Consider the following 18,529-nt stretch of genomic DNA (forward strand, 5'->3'; position numbering starts at 1 on the left):
TAGCATAATTGAAATCCTCAGATAAACCTAAACCCTTATTTTACCCAAATTTGCATCCCCCCCCCCTTCAAACATCTTAATAACATCAAACATCGTAATAGCATTATTAACAAATAACAAATATTTTCGGGTTTGAGGTCAGCCTCCTCTCCTTGCCATCCTCCCGGGCTGTTTGGAGGTGATAACAAGTGCTGATATGCTGCCCCCAAAACAGAAAACAGTTAAAAGCCTGGCAACAGTTGAAAGTTTTTCTTTGGGTGCAGCTATACCTGTGCAAGAAACTGGCGGCCTTTTGTCTATGCAGTGACTGCTGCTTGCTGAAGTGTTTTTCTAAGGATGGGTTGCATTATTCTTTGTCTAACAGTTTTACTTTGTAACATGACCTCCTGAATCAAGGCTTAGTGTTAGGTGGCAACGTAGCTTTTCAAAACCCAGGCTCTCTTGCTGAGAAGTCTCCCGTGCTGGTGTCATTTTTACAGGGCTCCATTTATAAGGAGTGGTTCTGTAACTTTATAAAACGTGGGGTACGATTGTGGTGACGAGACACCTTTTTCAAAGCCATCAATGCTGTGCTTTGGAGCAATCAAGTCTCATTTTTTATTTTTGGATCTTTTGGTTTTTAATTCTCTCTTCAGAGATCGGTTTAGCGTACTGGGCTCCCGAGAATTTACCTGAGGTTCATATTTCAGCGCTGGTCTTTAAGTTTTATTTTGGAAATTGTGCTATAATCCTGTTGGAAAACTATTTAAATAATCAGTCATAGACACCAAATGGCTAAATTTATTCACCTGGGCCATCTCGAGTATTATTGCCCTATTCTCTTACTTGGAAAAAAGGTCCTGTGTTTGACCATCTTTTAAATAAACAAGAAACTACCTAGGAGGGAAAAAACCAAAACCTCATGAGTTGTCATGACAGTCATAAAATCCTGAGTTGCTTTATGGAAATTACTGTGTTTGTGGATAGTGAACTCTCAGACAAGAAAGCAAGAAGACTGTGTGCTAAAACCACCCCAATTCTCAATATTTCTGAGGCTTTATCCTTCCCAATTTCCTACACTTGTAATCCCATCCGCTGCAAAAGCGTATTACTTTATAGTTTGAAAATAATTTTCTTAATTCTTTCTTCCCAAAATATGTCCATTTCTTCCCTTTATCTTAAAAAAAGTCTGAAAGTTAAGTGTTGAGGCCAGAAGTCCACCAGACGGACGTATAATATAAATGCACCACAGAGGTTTTGATTCCGAGGAACAATAAGATGAATTTGGCTCTAAAAATCGAGTGGTCTTGCTCCATTTAAGACTTTTAAATCTAGCTACTGCTCGGGTCACTCAAAATACTACAAAGCACCTCCTTTCAGTGTACTAGAAATAACTATAACGTCCGTGCAATATTTTGGCAACTCTTGGGAAATTAGAGGTGTAGTTTTATTTACAGACTTTGTTTCTAAGGTTTTTAAAGTTGAATAAAGTCAGGACAAGTCTGTAGTTGGGTTTATTGGTTCTCGGTTGTGTGTGTGTGTGTGTGTGTACACAGAACTCCACAGAGAGTAAAGGAACATGCCAATGAATTCCTCAGTTTGTTGTGTGTGTTGAATCCAGTATGGTTTTGAGTTTGCGCTACCTCAAAATCCCCACACTGTTATTTTGACTCTCTGTGCCACAAACCAAACAGCCTTAGAATAGTCACTGTGTCCTCCTCACTGAAAATCCAGTATTTAATTCCAACTAGGGAAGGCTCACAAATACCTGGATATGGCCATTCAGCCAGAAGAAGTATACATTAAAGTTGGTCATATCCTCTCGGGATTTCTCATAAACATCTGTGTTGAATCTCGATGCAACATCAGGACTCCTGTTTGGAGTTGGGACGTGTGCTGCGAAGGGGAGCGGTGAGGGCCGAGCAAATGTTAATACAATCATCAAAGGGCAAATGTTTGGGGTTTTTATTTTATGAAATTAAAAATAACTTTCGTGGCTTCTTGCCAAGATTGACTGAGGGATTGGCTGCTGACGGCACTGCTTTAGACAACCCTTTCATTATAGTTTGTTAAAAGCGAGCCACTGTAGCTTGGCATTTTCATGCCTTTGAGTGTGTGTAAGGGAGTGTTAGCGCTCTCTGTCTCTGCCTTTCGTCTCCCTTTCTCTGCCTTTCACTCTCTGTCTCTCTCCCCTTTCCTGTTATTTGGTAGGAGAATTTTGAGGCTTTTTTTGTACCCAGGGTTGATGTGCATTACTCAGGGTGTTTTGGTGTTCTTGATAAGAAAAACCCTCATGAGGAATCTAATGACCCAATGTGGTATGTCTCTGGTTTTGTAACCTTCTGTACCACTAGTCTGTTCCCTGACACTCTGGTTGATAGAGTTTCTGCTCCCTTTTCCCCTCTACTCTCCCCTTACACCCAGATAAGAGGGGCCTGAGTGTCAGAGGACCTGGGTTTTAATCCTGACTCTACCACTTGTTCATTCATTCAGCCAATCGTATTTATTGAGCGCTTACTGTGTGCAGAGCACTGGACTAAGCGCTTGGGAAGTACAAGTTGGCAACAACTTACCTGCTGTGTGGCCTTGGGCAAGTCAATTTATCTTCTCAGCGCCTCCATTTCCTCATCTGTAAAATAGAGCATTTAATCCCTGTTAAATTAAATACCTGTTCTCCTTCATACTTGACCCCCAGGACTCTGCTCTGTCCAGTAGACCCCGCTGATTCCCTGCTTCTCTCTTCAAGAAGCAAAGTCAATGTTCAAGCGTTTAACTTCGATGAAGTCATATATGTGCCCATAGTAACTTTCAGCTTCTCCGTAATCCTAGGATTAAACATTATAATGTTAGACCATGCCCTTTAATTCTTATATTTTATCCCATGGTTTCAGAGGTTCTCATTTAGATCATCAAATCACTTCATTTCAACTCTAGATATACTTGGACAGTCCCATGTGGGACAGGGGCTGTGTCCAACCCGATTAACTTCTAGCCATCCCTCTGCTTAATACAGTGTTTCACACATAGTAAGCACTTAACATAGACCGCAAGTAGTAATTATTATTATTTTTTGACTTTAAGATCCTATCACTTTACCTCTTCTGCCCTGAAAACCAGGAAATCTTAGATATATCCAAGCGAGATCCATTTTAGCACTCTCTGCGTAAGTGAGCCCGTTGCCGGGTAGGGACCGTCTCTATATGTTGCCGACTTGTACTTCCCAAGTGCTTAGTACAGTGCTCTGCACACCGTAAGCGCTCTATAAATAGGATTGAATGAATGGATGAATATGACCAAGGTTTTGATTCTTCCACATGGTATTTGTTAAGCATTTTCTGTGTACCAGGCACTTTACTACACGTTTTGTTTTATTGTCTGTCTCCCCCTTCTAGACTGTGAGCCCGTTGTTGGGTAAGGACCATCTCTATATGTTGCCAACTTGGATTTCCCAAGCGTTTAGTACAGTGCTCTGCACACATTAAGTGCTCAATAAATACGATTGAATGAGTGAATGAATACCAAAGCACTGGGGTAGATACAAGCTTATCAGGTTGGACACAGTCCCTGTCCCGCGTGGGGCTCACAGTCTTATTCCCCATTTTACAGATGAGGTAACTGAGGTCCAGAGAAGTGAAGTGACTTGCCCAAGGTCACACCGTAGGCATGTAGCGGAGCCAGGTTTGGAACCCAGGTCTTTCTGACCCCCAGGACTCTGCTCTGTCCAGTAGACCCCGCTGATTCCCTGCTTTCTCTTCATGGAGCAAAGTCAGTGTTCAAGCGTTTAACTTCAATGAAGTCATATATGTGCCCATAGTAACTTTCAGCTTCTCCATAATCCTAGGATTAAACATTATAATGTAGACCATGCCCTTAAATTCTTATATTTTATCCCATGGTTTCAGAGGTTCTCATTTAGATAATCAAATCACTTCATTTCAACTCTAGATATACACTCTCTTTAAACATTATTATATTCATAACAGGTAGAGCCTAATGGTACTTTTGCTAATAATAATAATAATGATGGCATTTATTAAGCGCTTGCTATGTGCAAAGCACTGTTCTAAGCGCTGGGGAGGTTACATGGAGATCAGGTTGTCCCACGGGGGGCTCCCAGTCTTCATCCCCATTTTCCAGATGAGGGAACTGAGGCACAGAGAAGTGAAGTGACTGGCCCAAAGTCACACAGCTGACAACTGGCAGAGCCGGGATTCGAACCCATGACCCCTGACTCCAAAACCCGGGCTGTTTCCACTGAGCCACGCTGCTTCAGCTACTTCTACTGCTTCAGCTACTGCTACTGTCATACTGCTAATGACAGTAGAACTTCCATTATCCGCAGTTATCCAAGTGACTGGTTATATTAATTCAGGGTAGTTTGTAATCAATCAATCAGTAGTATTTATTGAGCTCCTACTGTGGCAAGGTACAGTACATGAAAAGCAGCATGGCTCAGTGGAAAGAGCCCGGGCTTTGGAGTCAGAGGTCATGGGTTCGAGTCCCAGCTCCGCCACTTGTCAGCTGTGTGACTTTGGGCAAGTCACTTCACTTCTCTGTGCCTCAGTTACCTCATCTGTAAAATGGGGATTGAGACTGTGAGCCCCCTGTGGGACAGCCTGATCACCTTGTAACCTCCCCAATGCTTAGAACAGTGCTATGCACATAGTAAGCGCTTAATAAATGCTATCATCATTATTATTATTACTAAGCACTTGGGAGAGTACAACAGATTTAGCAGATGTGGTTCCCTGCCCACAACGAACATGATCAAGAAGGAAATTTAGATACTAATCAAACAAAACTGGGCATTCATCTTTCTTAGGTAAACAAACCCAATTACCTAGGTTATGTTAACTTTCAGTTATCTGAACCAGTCTCCATTCCTAATAGTTTAGCTATTTCTCAGTGTACTAAAGCTCTGTTTTTGCCCTGTTCCTGCTTTTTGCCCTGTTCCTCTTCTCCCACTCTCTTCTGCGTCGCTCTGATTTGCTCATTTTATTTACCCCTCAGTCAACCCCGCAGCACATTGCTCTGCACACAGTAAGCGCTCAATAAATACGATTGAATGAATGAACAAAATGAATATATATCCAAAATGTATTCGTTTATATTAATGTCTTTCTCCGCCCTCCAGACTGTAAACTTGTTGTGGGAAGGGAACGTAGTAAGCACCTAGCAAATACTACAATTATTTGTTATCATTATTAATAGTATTATTATTCCAAAAGGTGGGCTTTAGTAGGAGTGAAATCAAATGTACAATTAATTGTACAATCAATGTACAATTAATTGTACAATCAATGTACAATTGTACAAATGTACAATTGTAAATGTACAATTCCCCCTTCTAGACTGTGAACCCGCTGTTGGGTAGGGACCGTCTCTATATGTTGCCAACGTGTACTTCCCAAGCGCTTAGTACAGTGCTCTGCACACAGGAAGCGCTCAATAAATACGATTGAATGAATGCGTGAATGAATGAATGAACTCCGTTCTATTGTAATAATAATTGTGGTGTTTTGTTAAAGGCTTGCTATGTGCCAAGCACTGAACTAAGCGCTGGGGTGGATTCAGGCAAATGGGGTTGGACACAGTCCCCGTCCCCCGTGGGGCTCACAGTCTCAATCCCCATTTTACAGATGAGGTAACTGAAGCTCAGAGAGGTGAAGTGATTTGCCTAAGGCCACACAGCAGACATTGTGCAGACAGCAGACCCTTGTACTCTCCAAGTGCTTGGTACAGAGCTCTGCACACAGTAATCGCTCAATAAATCCAATTGATTGATGGATAAAAAGAGCTGTTGACAGGAATCTTGCCATATGGAGGGATATTGTGGCTTCATGTCTATCCCTATCCTTGGACCTTGACATTTGCCTGCCCTTTATGAGGCCTTCTCCATCCAGAGGCTCAGGATTCCTCTCGGGGCAGATTGGTTTAATGTAAATCCCCAATAAGTGTTGTATTACTTGCATATATCTCACCGGGGATACGTTATGCCGGTCCTTTGAACAGTGTAACTAATTTATGGAATGAGCTGCCCTAGAAAATCATTTTTTAGGGTGGTCATTCTAGGCTCTCTCCCTAACAAAACGGTTAATGGGTTTCGAGAAGGTGTTTTCCTGTATCGACCCCTATTTTCCTCTTGCAGGGCCAAATGACTCTTGTGGCCTCTAATCACGATTATCAAACTGAAGCGGCATCAATGAGGATGATCAAAATTGGAGCCGGTAGATGAGTTACTGGCAGGAGTCAAAGTAATTATCTCCCCCCAGAACACTGCACAATTGGCTAAGGTGTAATAGGGGAAAGCTTTAAAAAAGAATAACCTTTAAAGTATGGCTGAACAAATCACTGCAAATGTGAGAGACGAACAGGCTGGAGAGGAATAATGTGATGATTAGTCCACCGTGGGAAGTTAATTTCACCACATTCCTCTTCAGTTGTACGCTTTCAAAGGACTTTTAGATCCTCATTAATGATTGGCCCCTGAAGAATGGGTGAGTGCATAACTTCAAATGCCATTCCCAGTCAGCCCTTAGTTTCCAGAGTGAAAAAAGTGAAAAAGTCCCTGTAGTTCTACCATGCGTTCTAAAGCCGTCTTAGATGTTCAGATTTTAAAATTTTATGCAAACCATGTTAACCTTGTTTACTCCCCCCTTCCCCCCCACCCCTTTTCTTTTCCTTTTGGGCTCACATCTTCTGCAGAGTGTTTCCAACTCATTTGGCCAAAGGTATGGTTTCCCTTTAAATTTTTTACTTTTAAAAGTACAGTTACGTGGAAGTGCATTTACAGTGTTATTCTGCGTGGTTTTTGGGGTAACAATTTAAGGAAGGATCACACTGTAGGTCAGAGTACTTTGCGAATGTGTTTTTTAAGTGCACAGGGCTATCCTCCCTTTCAAATCCTAAACCTGGAAGGGACTTTGAGAGGAGATTTAGGTCAGCCTAAATAATTTCTGACAGATAGTATTCTGCCCTTTCCCACATCATATCCCTATTCCAGGGTTTAGTAGCCCTTGAATTCCTTCTGTTTCGTCCAAGTCACTTGTGCTTCAGTGTAATCAATTTGCCCTTCATCATCATCAATCGTATTTATTGAGCACTTACCGTGTGCAGAGCACTGTACTAAGCGCTTGGGAAGTACAAGTTGGCAACATATAGAGACAGTCCCTACCCAACAGTGGGCTCCCAGTCTAAAAGATTTGTTTTGTTTTCAGTGAAGAAGGGAGAACAAACTTTTCACTGTTCTTCATAGAATAACACATCAAAAATTATCAGCTCTTCTTCAGGCTGAATAGTCTTAGTTCCTTTAACCTTTCCTCACAGAAACTATATTCCAACTTTTAATTGTTGGTGTTTTTTTGTGGGGGGGAGGGGAGTTACGTTCTCCACATCCCTTTTAAGATGACAAGTCCAGATCTGAACACAATACTCTAGTTTAGGTCTGCCAGAGTCAAGTAAATAGAAGGATTACTTTGTGGTTTCCTATATGTAGTGCTCATAATATCAGGGTAGTTGGGTTTTTTTAATGACAATATCCTGGCTGACTCATGATGAGCCGATTATCCACTCTGACCTCTATATCCTTTCATGCCCTATTCACACGAAGCCAGCGAGTCACCATTTTCTATTCATGTCCCTTTTTTTCCTTCCCAAAGAGTGCTCTGCTGACTTTGTCTTTATCTACTTTTTCATGGCCACTTTTCATGGCCACCGGTCTCTCAGTTCCCAACTTGCAGAGTCTGAAATACAGGGGCAGCAAAGCTATTTGGATCATAATGAAGGGTTGTGGGTTGACGCTTCTAATCCTTATATGACTTAGTGGAGCACTCTTAGTGAAATAAATCTGGGGCCATCCTGCGCCTCGTAGGAAAATGGCCAGGCAGCCCTCCCCACACCCTGCCCGTACGTTGAATGGGTTATCTCTCTCTCTCTCTTTCAGAGAGATCAATCCTAGTAGAGCATATAAATGGCAAGCTGCTGTTTTCAGTAATCATCTGGTATCTTACCCCCTCCTGGATTTTATAAGCAATCTGTGTTTCTCAGAATAAATCAAAATGTCTCAAAATGTCTTGAAATGTACAGGCTGATGTGCAGAACATTTTGAATCAGATTTATGTAACTTTATTTTTATTTTCTTCTTCCAGGTGCAACTGGATTATCCCCGTCATTGGAGTTGTTTTATTAGCTGTCATGTATCGCTACTACATGGGGGAGAGCAGAGCTTCTTGATCCCGCCTCAGTGAAACCTGCAGAGTGCAAGCCTTTCAAAGAGAGAAGCAAGCCTGCTTTGTTGAGACTTTTGGATGCCCCTCTCCTTGAATTCTGTCAATTTTATTTTCACCCTTTGGCTTCTCTGGCAACAGGAGAAACCAAGATAATGCTACCCCCGTTGACCTCAAATCTGGGACCAACACTTGTCGTCTTACCTCTCCTTCCCCTTCAGACACCCTCACTCACCAGTAGTAGTAGTCTCTCAGGATTTAATTTTGGACTCAATCTGCCCTCCCTCCTTAGGTTTATAGGAATCATTTTTCATTCCACAACTTTCTGCCACCAGTTACATTCAGATGGAAGAGCTGCTAGTGGGTGAATCCGTAAAACATTCTGTGCTTCATGTGCACATCTGCAGAAGAAATTCTGCGTGGGTCTGGTGTTTCGGCCTTTGCAATAAAGTGGTCTGAGATCTAATACTTTGAATGGATCCAGGGCGTTCTTAACAGGAGAAGCAGCAAACATCTATTCTTTGAAGATAGTCTTCCCCTTTCTTTACATTGATATGCACCTTTGAATGGAAAAAATACCGATTTTCAAAAAGACAAGTCTGACTTAATTTTCCTATTTCTATTCTGAGCTGGTTGTCATGAAAGGTAGAAGTACACAGCCACCACGCCTGAAAGACAACTTCATGAGCTGCTAATTGCCTCTGAATGGAAACATCAGAACTAGAACTAAGCGGTTGCTAGATAGATCTACTGTTATGTTCCTGAAACCTCTGAGCCTACACTGGATGTTTTGGTATTCAGTAGCCAAGTTGATCTTCAAAACATTTTGGGTAAATGGAAATTCAAATTCCAAATGGTTTTGGTGAGAAGGTAAGACTTTCTAAAACCTTCTGCCTTGGCTTGACCCCATACTTCTTCAGATGAATTTTGAGATTGAAGTTGAAATGCAGAGTGGACTTTGTGATTTTTCTTTTGAGTTCCATTCCATGAGGAAATTGGAAGGATCATCTTTTGCTGAAAAATGGCTCCGACAGGGAGTGAAAAGTTTTGGATTTTCCAGTTCCTTTCACTACATATGGGGTGGATATAGTAATTGGCACAACTAAATGGCATGTTCAAAGAAGGGATGATAGGAAGGGAAACCTTGTTCTCTGCTGGGCCTCAGTGACTCAATAGCTTTAATTGTGATTCTGTGGGAATGTTCCAAGGAAAATATTTTTTTCTGGATATGAGTCTTGCTGAGGAATAATTGATTTTGTTCAAATTTGTAGCCACTTTTCCACGCTCCTTTGCAAGCTAGAAGCTTGCCTAGTCTACCTATGTAAAATAACTGAGTGACCGGTTGATGATTTCACTTTGCCTTGTAGGAAAGATCGCCCTATGTCTGAATACATTTAAAGACCTGTGCTTTATCCAATCCAGAAGGAAGCAGCTTAGTTCGTAAAGCAACAGTCATGCCCAATTCCTCTCGCCTTTTCCCGTTTTCCAGGGACCCGACAGGACAAGGAGCAGCAAGCCGGATCCAGGCATACTACTTAAGGAAACACTGAGCTAAGGTCTTGTTCTGAGTGAATATAGACTACATTAAATTGCATTTATTAGGTACCCACATATACATGGTGTTGTACTGGTTACCTTTAGTGACTTCTTGCAGAATTTCCTGTTTCTCTACTAATGGTTTAAAGGATATGTTTGTTAAGGCTCAACAAACGAATGGCCCCTCAAAAATTAAGCATTTCTTGAATTTATTCCAAAGCCTTTGCTTTAAAGTGTAAATAAGCCTTTTGCACTGGGGAGAAAAAATTAATTAACTGTAGGGTGAAGGACTTGATTAGACCAGAGGTTGTCAAATGGTATGAAATCCTTGGAGATAAATATATTGGGGGGATTTCACCCGTTTTGACACCTGTCCTGAGCCCCATGATTCCTCTGTAGCTTTTGTTTCTATAACGGTTTCAAGGGGGACCGAGTCATTGGCGGCCCTAGATGAATGGGGTGCAGGAGTAGGAGAAAGCGGAGGGATAATTTTAGGTGAAACATTGAGGCAGGGAGGGGATCAGCTTCTCAAAAAGATTGAAAACATCTGATGTAGATCACTGGTCTCAGAAGAGGACTGCCGTAGGTGAAGGGATTTGCTATGCCACACTTCTGGATCTCTGAGGTTTTTTTGGCGTAGCTTTTTCCACCCAGGGAGCCAAACTGAGCTAGAAGATACCCAGGTCGATAGAAGAGTGTTATCAAGTCTCCAAAATTGAGTGAAAATCAGTCACCATTAATCTAGATTGGAAGGGGTTTTAACAAACCTCAGTCCCAGTATGTAAAAGTCGGTTTGATATTTTTAAGGGGAAAACAATAAAACAAGTAATGTGGAGCTTTTTTTCCTGCTACATGTCTCTTCCTGTTTACATCTAATCTTGTTCTCACTCTGTGCCAAATGTGAATTCTTCTGGTCTTGCCCCCACCAAATACACAACCTACCCGGGTCTTTGGGTTCCTTTTTGTCTCACTCTTTATGTTCAGGGTTGTTTTGTATTGTGTAAACTGCTCTTGGGTACACGACTGGCAGACAAGAGAGCACAAGATCCTGAGTGTCTACATGCAACCCACTGTCCCTGTAATCAGCTCCTTTGCACAAGTTCTCTGTCCTGAAGTCTCAGGCTGAGACTTAGCCGTCACCCTCGACAGGAAAGGTAGGTTTACCTGCAGTATAATGGCCTTGGCTTTTCTGTTTTGCCAGTCCTCATTAGTTTGTTTGTTCCCTGGAGTTGAATGCACCAAGTTTTGTCCTGGAAGTGCAAATTTTGTGCAGGAGATTAAATCAGCATCATCGTCAGCATCAGTAATGTAGGACAGACGAAGCTATTGTTGGGTACTTGCGAGTAGCTCCCCTTTGGCTACCAGTGCCCATTGGAGCTAGTCTTTAGGGTATTCTGTTGTTTATTTCCGAGGAAGACGAGCTATGGTGCAATATACCATTGAGTCAATGCCACAAAATGTCTAGGGAGCAAACCCCACTAGGGGAGGGAAAAGGGGAAAAATTGTCGGTCACCCCCGTTAGAGTTTGGATGACCGAGCCCCTAGAATTTCTTAAGATGGCTTCTGCCCTTGGCAAGAAAACAAATGTGGTAGTGGCACGTTAGGATATGAAGGGACGAAGTTTGCTTTGAATTGAGTTGTCTTAACTGAACTGCTGAACAAGGAGTAAAATTCCACTGGAACCTATAACGTCAGCTTCTGGAGTTCTTTAGCAGCTGTCGTAAACTTATGGATTGTGAAATAGGAACATTGTTAGCTTTATATTCAGTTGGTTCAGTTATGGGGCAGTGACAAATGTTTTACGGACTATGTCATTGTTTATTGTCTCCCCTGCTTAAACTTTGTCGTGATATCTATCTGGTTCGGGAGCCCGGGTGTATGAAGAAAAAAATGAACGTTCATTACCTTCTGCCCCAAGAGAGATGGGTTCATCCGTTTCGTGCCTCAACAAGAAGTTCACTTGTTGAACCACCTCCTGTAGTTGCCCAACATCACAAACCATTGGGGAGTTTGGCAGGATTGGCCGTCCTGTACTAGAGAAGCCTGGGGCTGGAATTTTGTGGGGGTGATGTAGGTGGAGAAGGGTTGACACGCACTAGAAATGTGGAGACACTTTTACAGTTGCCTGCTCAGTGCCTCACTAGGTTTTTCCAATACTTTCTTGGGTGCCTAAATCCTGAATTTGCACACTTGGAGAAAAATTCCGAAGAACCATCTCCTATATTCTTAACTTTGACATGAACACATCTCTGACATTAACATCCCTATTGTGTATTCAGTAATTGGGTTTGTTTACCTATTTTATTTCAGAATACTTTAAACAAAGATCTTTGTCTCTACTGGAATGTGCACACAGTGATTGTTTGTTAGCAGAACTGACACAATAAAGATACTGTTTCACTTTCCTTGCCTCGGTGACAGTTATTCCATCAAAAGGAAAAACGGGAGAATGAGATCTTTTTTCATCAGGTGTTGTAGGAAAAACAGAAGAAGGGATTCTGAGAACCTGGAGATGATTATGGTTGTAACTTGACTGTTTAGGAATTCCCTGAAGGACACTTGCGGCCGCTCGTGGGTTTGAAGCTGATTTTTCACTCAGCAATAATCCCGCAACCTAGTTTCACAAGTGGCGTGGAAAACAGGCAAGTTGAAGCAGATCAGAAATGGCACTTAGGTTCTCAGCGAGCGGGGCTGGGTTAGGACAGCACAGACCCACACTTGGGAGGGCCCCCCTTTTCTCCTGCACCTGCCCCCCATCTGGCTAAGTGGTAGAGGAATCAATCAATCAATCAATCGTATTTATTGAGCGCTTACTATGTGCAGAGCACTGTACTAAGCACTTGGGAAGTACAAGTTGGCAACACATAGAGACAGTCCCTACCCAACAGTGGGCTCACAGTCTAAAAGGGGGAGACAGAGAACAGAACCAAACATACCAACAAAATAAAATAAATAGGATAGAAATGTACAAGCAAAATAAATAAATAAATAAATAGAGTAATAAATATGTACAACCATATATACATATATACAGGGATATATACATATACATATATATATACATATATATATATACATACATATATACATATATATATACATATACATATATACATATACATATATATAGAGGAAGAGAATGGGGATGCAGGGGAGGAGTGTTACTGTGTATTTAACTATTTTTATTCAGGCTTTAACTCCCCAAACTCTCTGCCGCTGCCCCCGCTAATGACAAAAATGTTAAATATTTGCATGGTTGTCTCCTCTATTAGAGTGTAAGCTCCTTGTGTGTAGGCAGGGAACATGTCACTCCTTTATTCTGTATTTCCCAAATAATAATAATAATAATGATGGCATTTATTAAGCGCTTACTATGTGCAAAGCACTGTTCTAAGTGCTGGGGAGGTTATAAGGTGATCAGGTTGTCCCATATGGGGCTCACAGTCTTAATCCCCAATGGGAATTTAATATTTCTACTTCTTTTATTGCTGCTTCTGCCAAAATTTGGGAGTGGGGTAGTGGCCTAGTGGATAGAGCACCGGCCTGGGAATTGGGAGGACCTGGGTGTTAATCCCGACTGCCACTTGACTGCTGTGTGACCATGGGCAAGTCACTTAATTTCTCTGTGCCTCAGTTCCCTCATGTAAAATGGGGATTTAAGACTGTGAGCCCCCATTTGGGAAGGGGACTGTGTCCAACCGGATTAGCTTGTATCTTCCCTACCACTTAGACAGTGCTCGACACATAGTAAGCGCTTAACAAATAATATTATTACTGTTATGTCATTCGTTCAGAGCCCCAGAGCAAGAAGCTGTGGCCTCTTTGCAGGGTGACTGTACCGTCTTGGGGTTTGGATGGGTCAGACCCCAAAATTGGCATGGCAGAGCTCTGTGTTACAAGCTAATAAGTGTATTTCTATCTCCAAACTAAATTTCAAATGCATATTTTCCTGAGGATCGCCAAGAAATCCACTTTGGGAGTGAAATTTTAGCTCTCAAGGTCTCCAAGTTCTATATCAATCAACAATATTGAGTCCCTACTGTAGGCAGAGCATTCATTCATTCATTCAATCGTATTTATTGAGCGCTTACTGTGTTCAGAGCACTGTACTAAGCGCTTGGGAAGTACAAGTTGGCAACATAGAGAGACGGTCCCTACCCAACAGTGGGCTCACAGTCTAGAAGGGGGAGAGCACTGATATAAGCAATAGGGAGAGTACAAAGGAGCGTGTAGGGCTGATCCCTGTCCACAAGGAATTTGTAATGTAGGTTTTTACAATTATAACTATATTTTGAAACAATAAAGCCTGCCAAAATATTTTGTCATTGCTTCTGGCTGTTAATAACAGATATTTTTTATAACATGACTTAATAGACATAATTCCATTAAATTGGACTCCATTTTAAAAGTATTGTTTCTTTGTAGCACTCTGCTTGCCCTGTTTGGAGTACAGGGGATTTTATCCATTCCCTCAGTAGCACCAGGCACAATTTCAGTTGGATGAAAGTGACTGGTCTTTATCCATTCCCTGACAGCAACATAAAATGCAGTCTGAATACGTTGTGATTAAGAAATATTTATTTTGCATTGCACAAGGTGATTGAGATCTTTTGCAGGGTAAGGTCACTGGATTCAAATTTCATGTGTTAATTGTTTCAAGGTCAAATTGACTAAAAATTATCTTTCAGCGTCAAATAGACCATGATGATATATAAAATATGTGTGTATGTGTGTGTATGTATATATGTGTGTGTGTGTGTGTGTGAAAGTTAAATTCCTTCCCAAGCACTTAGTACAGTGCTCTGCACACAATAAGCGCTCAATAAATACGACTGAATGAATGTATAGGTGGAAAAAAATTAACTGACAGTAAGTTACTTTTCCAGACAAGACACAGACCTAGTAGAAACACATCCTTTGACAGGAGATTCTTAAAAATAGAAATTTGAGATAAAGATTTTTTTCAAAGTTTCTTCTTCAGGAAAAGAGCTCTGGTGATTATTTTTTTAAGACATTGACAGTGGCTACTTTCATTCATTCATTCATTCATTCAATCGTACTTATTGAGCGCTTACTGTGTGCAGAGCACTAGACTAAGCGCTTGGGAAGTCCAAGTTGGCAACATCTAGAGACGGTCCCTACCCAACAACGGGCTCACAGTCTAGAAGGGGGAGACAGACAACAAAACAAAACATGAACAAGGCTACTTGTAAAAAGGAATAAGGGATCTTTGGGCCCTTTAAAATGACTGTGAGCCCACCGTTGGGTAGGGACCGTCTCTATATGTTGCCAATTTGTACATCCCAAGCGCTTAGTACAGTGCTCCGCACACAGTAAGCGCTCAATAAATACGATTGATTGATTGACTATTAGGACAATAATTGCTTCAGAGAGAAGTGCATTTGGTTTTTACAGCGCCTGCTATAAATTGGAGATCCTTGAATGAAATAGACTAGATTGCTAGCTGGGATTAGATTGAAAATGGATAATAACCCACCGAATAATGATCCTTGAAAAGTCATCCTCGGGGAAAGGATGAAGGAGGAGAGCAACTCAGCCTCCTGGCTTTGGTGGCTCCAGGAAAGGGGCTTGGGATGGGTGAGATAGTCGAAGGTGGCTGGCAGCGAACCTCAGGATAGTCAGTAAATAGTGTTGAGGATAATATCATATAAAGACACCGTCGTTTTTAACGAAGAAAAATATCCTTTTCTAACCCTCCAGTAGACCGCCCACCAAAATCATGCGGAAATCTGAATGAGAACTAGAAGATGGCTTGCACTTATCTCCAAGAAAATAGCACAGCTTCGGCGATGCAGTCAGACTGTGAAAAAAATGATTCAAGGTCATCGGAAAAAGCAGCCACAAAAAACACAAATGCTTTGTTACCAACATAACAACTGTCATCTTCAGTCCAACTGAAAGTGTCAGTTTCCAAATAGTTTCCTATTGTTTTTCTGCTCCTGGTTCTAATCTCTGAAACATACCCAGGTTAACGCGAAGCAGCGGGGCTCAGTGGAAAGAGCCCGGGCTTTGGAGTCAGTGGTCGTGGGTTCGAATCCCAGCTCCGCCAGTTGTCAGCTTTGTGACCTTGGGCAAGTCACTTCACTTCTCTGGGCCTCAGTTGCCTCATCTGGAAAATGGGGATTAAGACTGTGAGCCCCCCCGTGGGACAACCTGATCACCTTGTATCCCCCAGCGCTTAGAATCAATCAATCAATCAATCGTATTTATTGAGCGCTTACTGTGTGCAGAGCACTGTACTAAGCGCTTGGGAAGTACAAGTTGGCAACATATAGAGACAGTCCCTACCCAACAGTGGGCTCACAGTCTAAAAACAGTGCTTTGCACATAGTAAGCGCTTAATAAATGCCATTATATATATATACATATATATGTATATATACACATATATACATATATATACATACATATATACACATATATATATTGAAACCACATGGATTTAGAAAAAACAGGCACCCTTGCAATCTGTGTTTCTGCAGAAAACTTCCTTTCCCCTCGGAATTTTATTTCCAACTTTTCTGACTGCCTGTAAAAGCATTGGTTGAGTGCCCTCTGAGTTTAGAGCACTGTACTAAGCGCTTGGGGACCTAAAGTAGAATTAGGAGGCACAGTTGATGGCCTTTGCTTATGGGTGTGAGTCCCTGAGATTAGGTGGCTTTACTATTACAGCAACATTATGAAGGCCCACAGTAAAAATGGGTGGTTTTGCTGCTAGGGCCCAGGTGATGCCTAAGGAAGGGAATTTGGGGAACTGGGGGCTTAGTCGGAGGTCTCTTGGAGTGAGAAAATTCCCTTTTTCGGTTGGATGTGGGTGGGATTGCTTAGGATGACTTCTGGGGGAGGGCTTTTGTTGAGGAGAATAGATCATGTCACTGGGCCCTCAAAGTGCGGTTGGTTTCCACAGTAAAATCCGGGTCTCCCCCCTGCCCCTACCTCTGGAATAGCTGCTGCTGCTGAGGATTGCACTAAAGGGGAAGCGCTCAATAAATACGATTGAATGAATGAATGTTGGGTAGGGACCGTCTCTATATGTTGCCAACTTGGACTTCCCAAGTGCTTAGTACAGTGCTCTGCCATCAGTAAGCGCTCAATAAATATGACTGAATGAATGAATGAATGTGCCAATGTCTGTCAAGGCGCATTATCTACAATGTGACGTTCTTCAAGAACGTACCCCCGAATTACTGGAAAACTTGTACTTTCTAAAAAACTAAGGAGGGCAGTAGACATCTCTCCCAAAAAAAGGAAGAAAGAAAAGATTCCATATTTCTAGACTGTGAGCCCACTGTTGGGTAGGGACCGTCTCTATGTGTTGCCAACTTGGACTTCCCAAGCACTTAGTACAGTGCTCTGCACACAGTAAGCGCTCAATAAATGCAATTGAATGAATGAATCTATAATCGGTTTCATTACTCCAGTGTCATCACAATTCTAAAAGGCCTGAGCAAGTGGAGGAAATAAAAAAAGCATATTGGAAGGCTTTCGGACAAGACAGTGTCTTTGGGGTTGCAGCGTGGTTCAGTGGAAAGAGCACAGGCTTTGGAGTCAGAGGTCATGGGTTCAAATTCCGGCTCCGCCAACTGTCAGCTGTGTGACTTGGGGCAAGTCACTTCACTTCTCTGGGCCTCAGTTCCCTCATCTGTAAAATGGGGATTAAAACTGTGAGCCCCACGTGGGACAACCTGATTACCTTAATAATAATAATAATAATAATGGTATTTGTTAAGCGCTTACTATGTGCAAAGCACCGTTCTAAGTGCTGGGGAGGTTGCAAGGTGATCAGGTTGCCCCACGGAGGGCTCCCAGTTTTAATCCCCATTTTACAGATGAGGTAACTGAGGCCCAGAGAAATGAAGTGACTTGCCCAAAGTCACACAGCTGACAGTTGGCAGAGCCGGGATTTGAACCCCTGACCTCTGACTCCAAAGCCCGGGCTCTTTCCATTGAGCCACGCTGCTTCTCTAAGGTTACCTTGTAACCTCCCCAGCACTTAGAACAGTGCTTTGCACATAGTAAGCGCTTAAGAAATACCATCATTTTATTATATTATTATGGGGGAAAAGACCCAAAAGGGAGAAGCAAGGACAAAGGTAGGAGGAAAATGAGAAAGATCGATCAATCAATCAATCAATCGTATTTATTGAGCACTTACTTTGTGCAGAGCACTGTACTAAGCGCTTGGGAAGTCCAAGTTGGCAACATATAGAGACAGTCCCTACCCAGCAGTGGGCTCACGGTCTAAAAAGGGGGAGACAAAGAACAAAACCAAACATACTAACAAAATAAAATAAATAGAATAGATATGTAGAAGTAAAATAAATAGAGTAATAAATACGTACAAACATATAGACATGTATACAGGTGCTGTGGGGAAGGGAAGGAGGTAAGATGGGGGGATGGAGGGGGGGAACACTTTATCTTGGGGAAGATAAAAAACACAATGCAATCCACCTTTACCTTCACTCAATCAATAAATGGTATTTATTGAGGGCTTACTGACGGCAGAGCACTGTACTAAGCGCTTGGTAAAGTTCAATACAACAGAGCTGGTAGATGTGATCCCTGCTTAGAGGGTAGAGGGACATTAAAATTAATCTCTATGTCGATGATTCCCAAATCTACTGCTCCATTTTTGACCTCTCCCCTCTGCAGTGCTGCCTTTCCTCCACCTTCAGGACATCTCTACTTATGTGTTTTAGCTTTTATCTTTCAAATTTTGGTGGGTGACCCCCTCATCCTGGTGGTGTGGGATTTAGTGAAAAACT

General features: G+C 42.0%; 1 protein-coding gene across 1 annotated transcript in view; it reads left to right on the top strand.

Moving 5' to 3' along the window:
- LOC119934791 (nitrate reductase [NADH]) overlaps positions 1 to 12,145 on the top strand; it is a 64,187-nt gene extending 52,042 nt beyond the window's left edge. The window contains exons 6-7 of the mRNA XM_038754329.1: positions 6,685 to 6,710; positions 8,127 to 12,145. Of these exons, the coding sequence (XP_038610257.1) occupies positions 6,685 to 6,710; positions 8,127 to 8,211 (111 nt within the window). The 3' untranslated portion in view covers positions 8,212 to 12,145. The remainder of the gene's footprint in view (positions 1 to 6,684; positions 6,711 to 8,126) is intronic.
- The last annotated feature ends 6,384 nt before the right edge of the window (positions 12,146 to 18,529 follow it).

This window comes from Tachyglossus aculeatus, chromosome 11 (assembly GCF_015852505.1).
Source record: "Tachyglossus aculeatus isolate mTacAcu1 chromosome 11, mTacAcu1.pri, whole genome shotgun sequence".
NCBI classification, from domain to species: domain Eukaryota; kingdom Metazoa; phylum Chordata; class Mammalia; order Monotremata; family Tachyglossidae; genus Tachyglossus; species Tachyglossus aculeatus.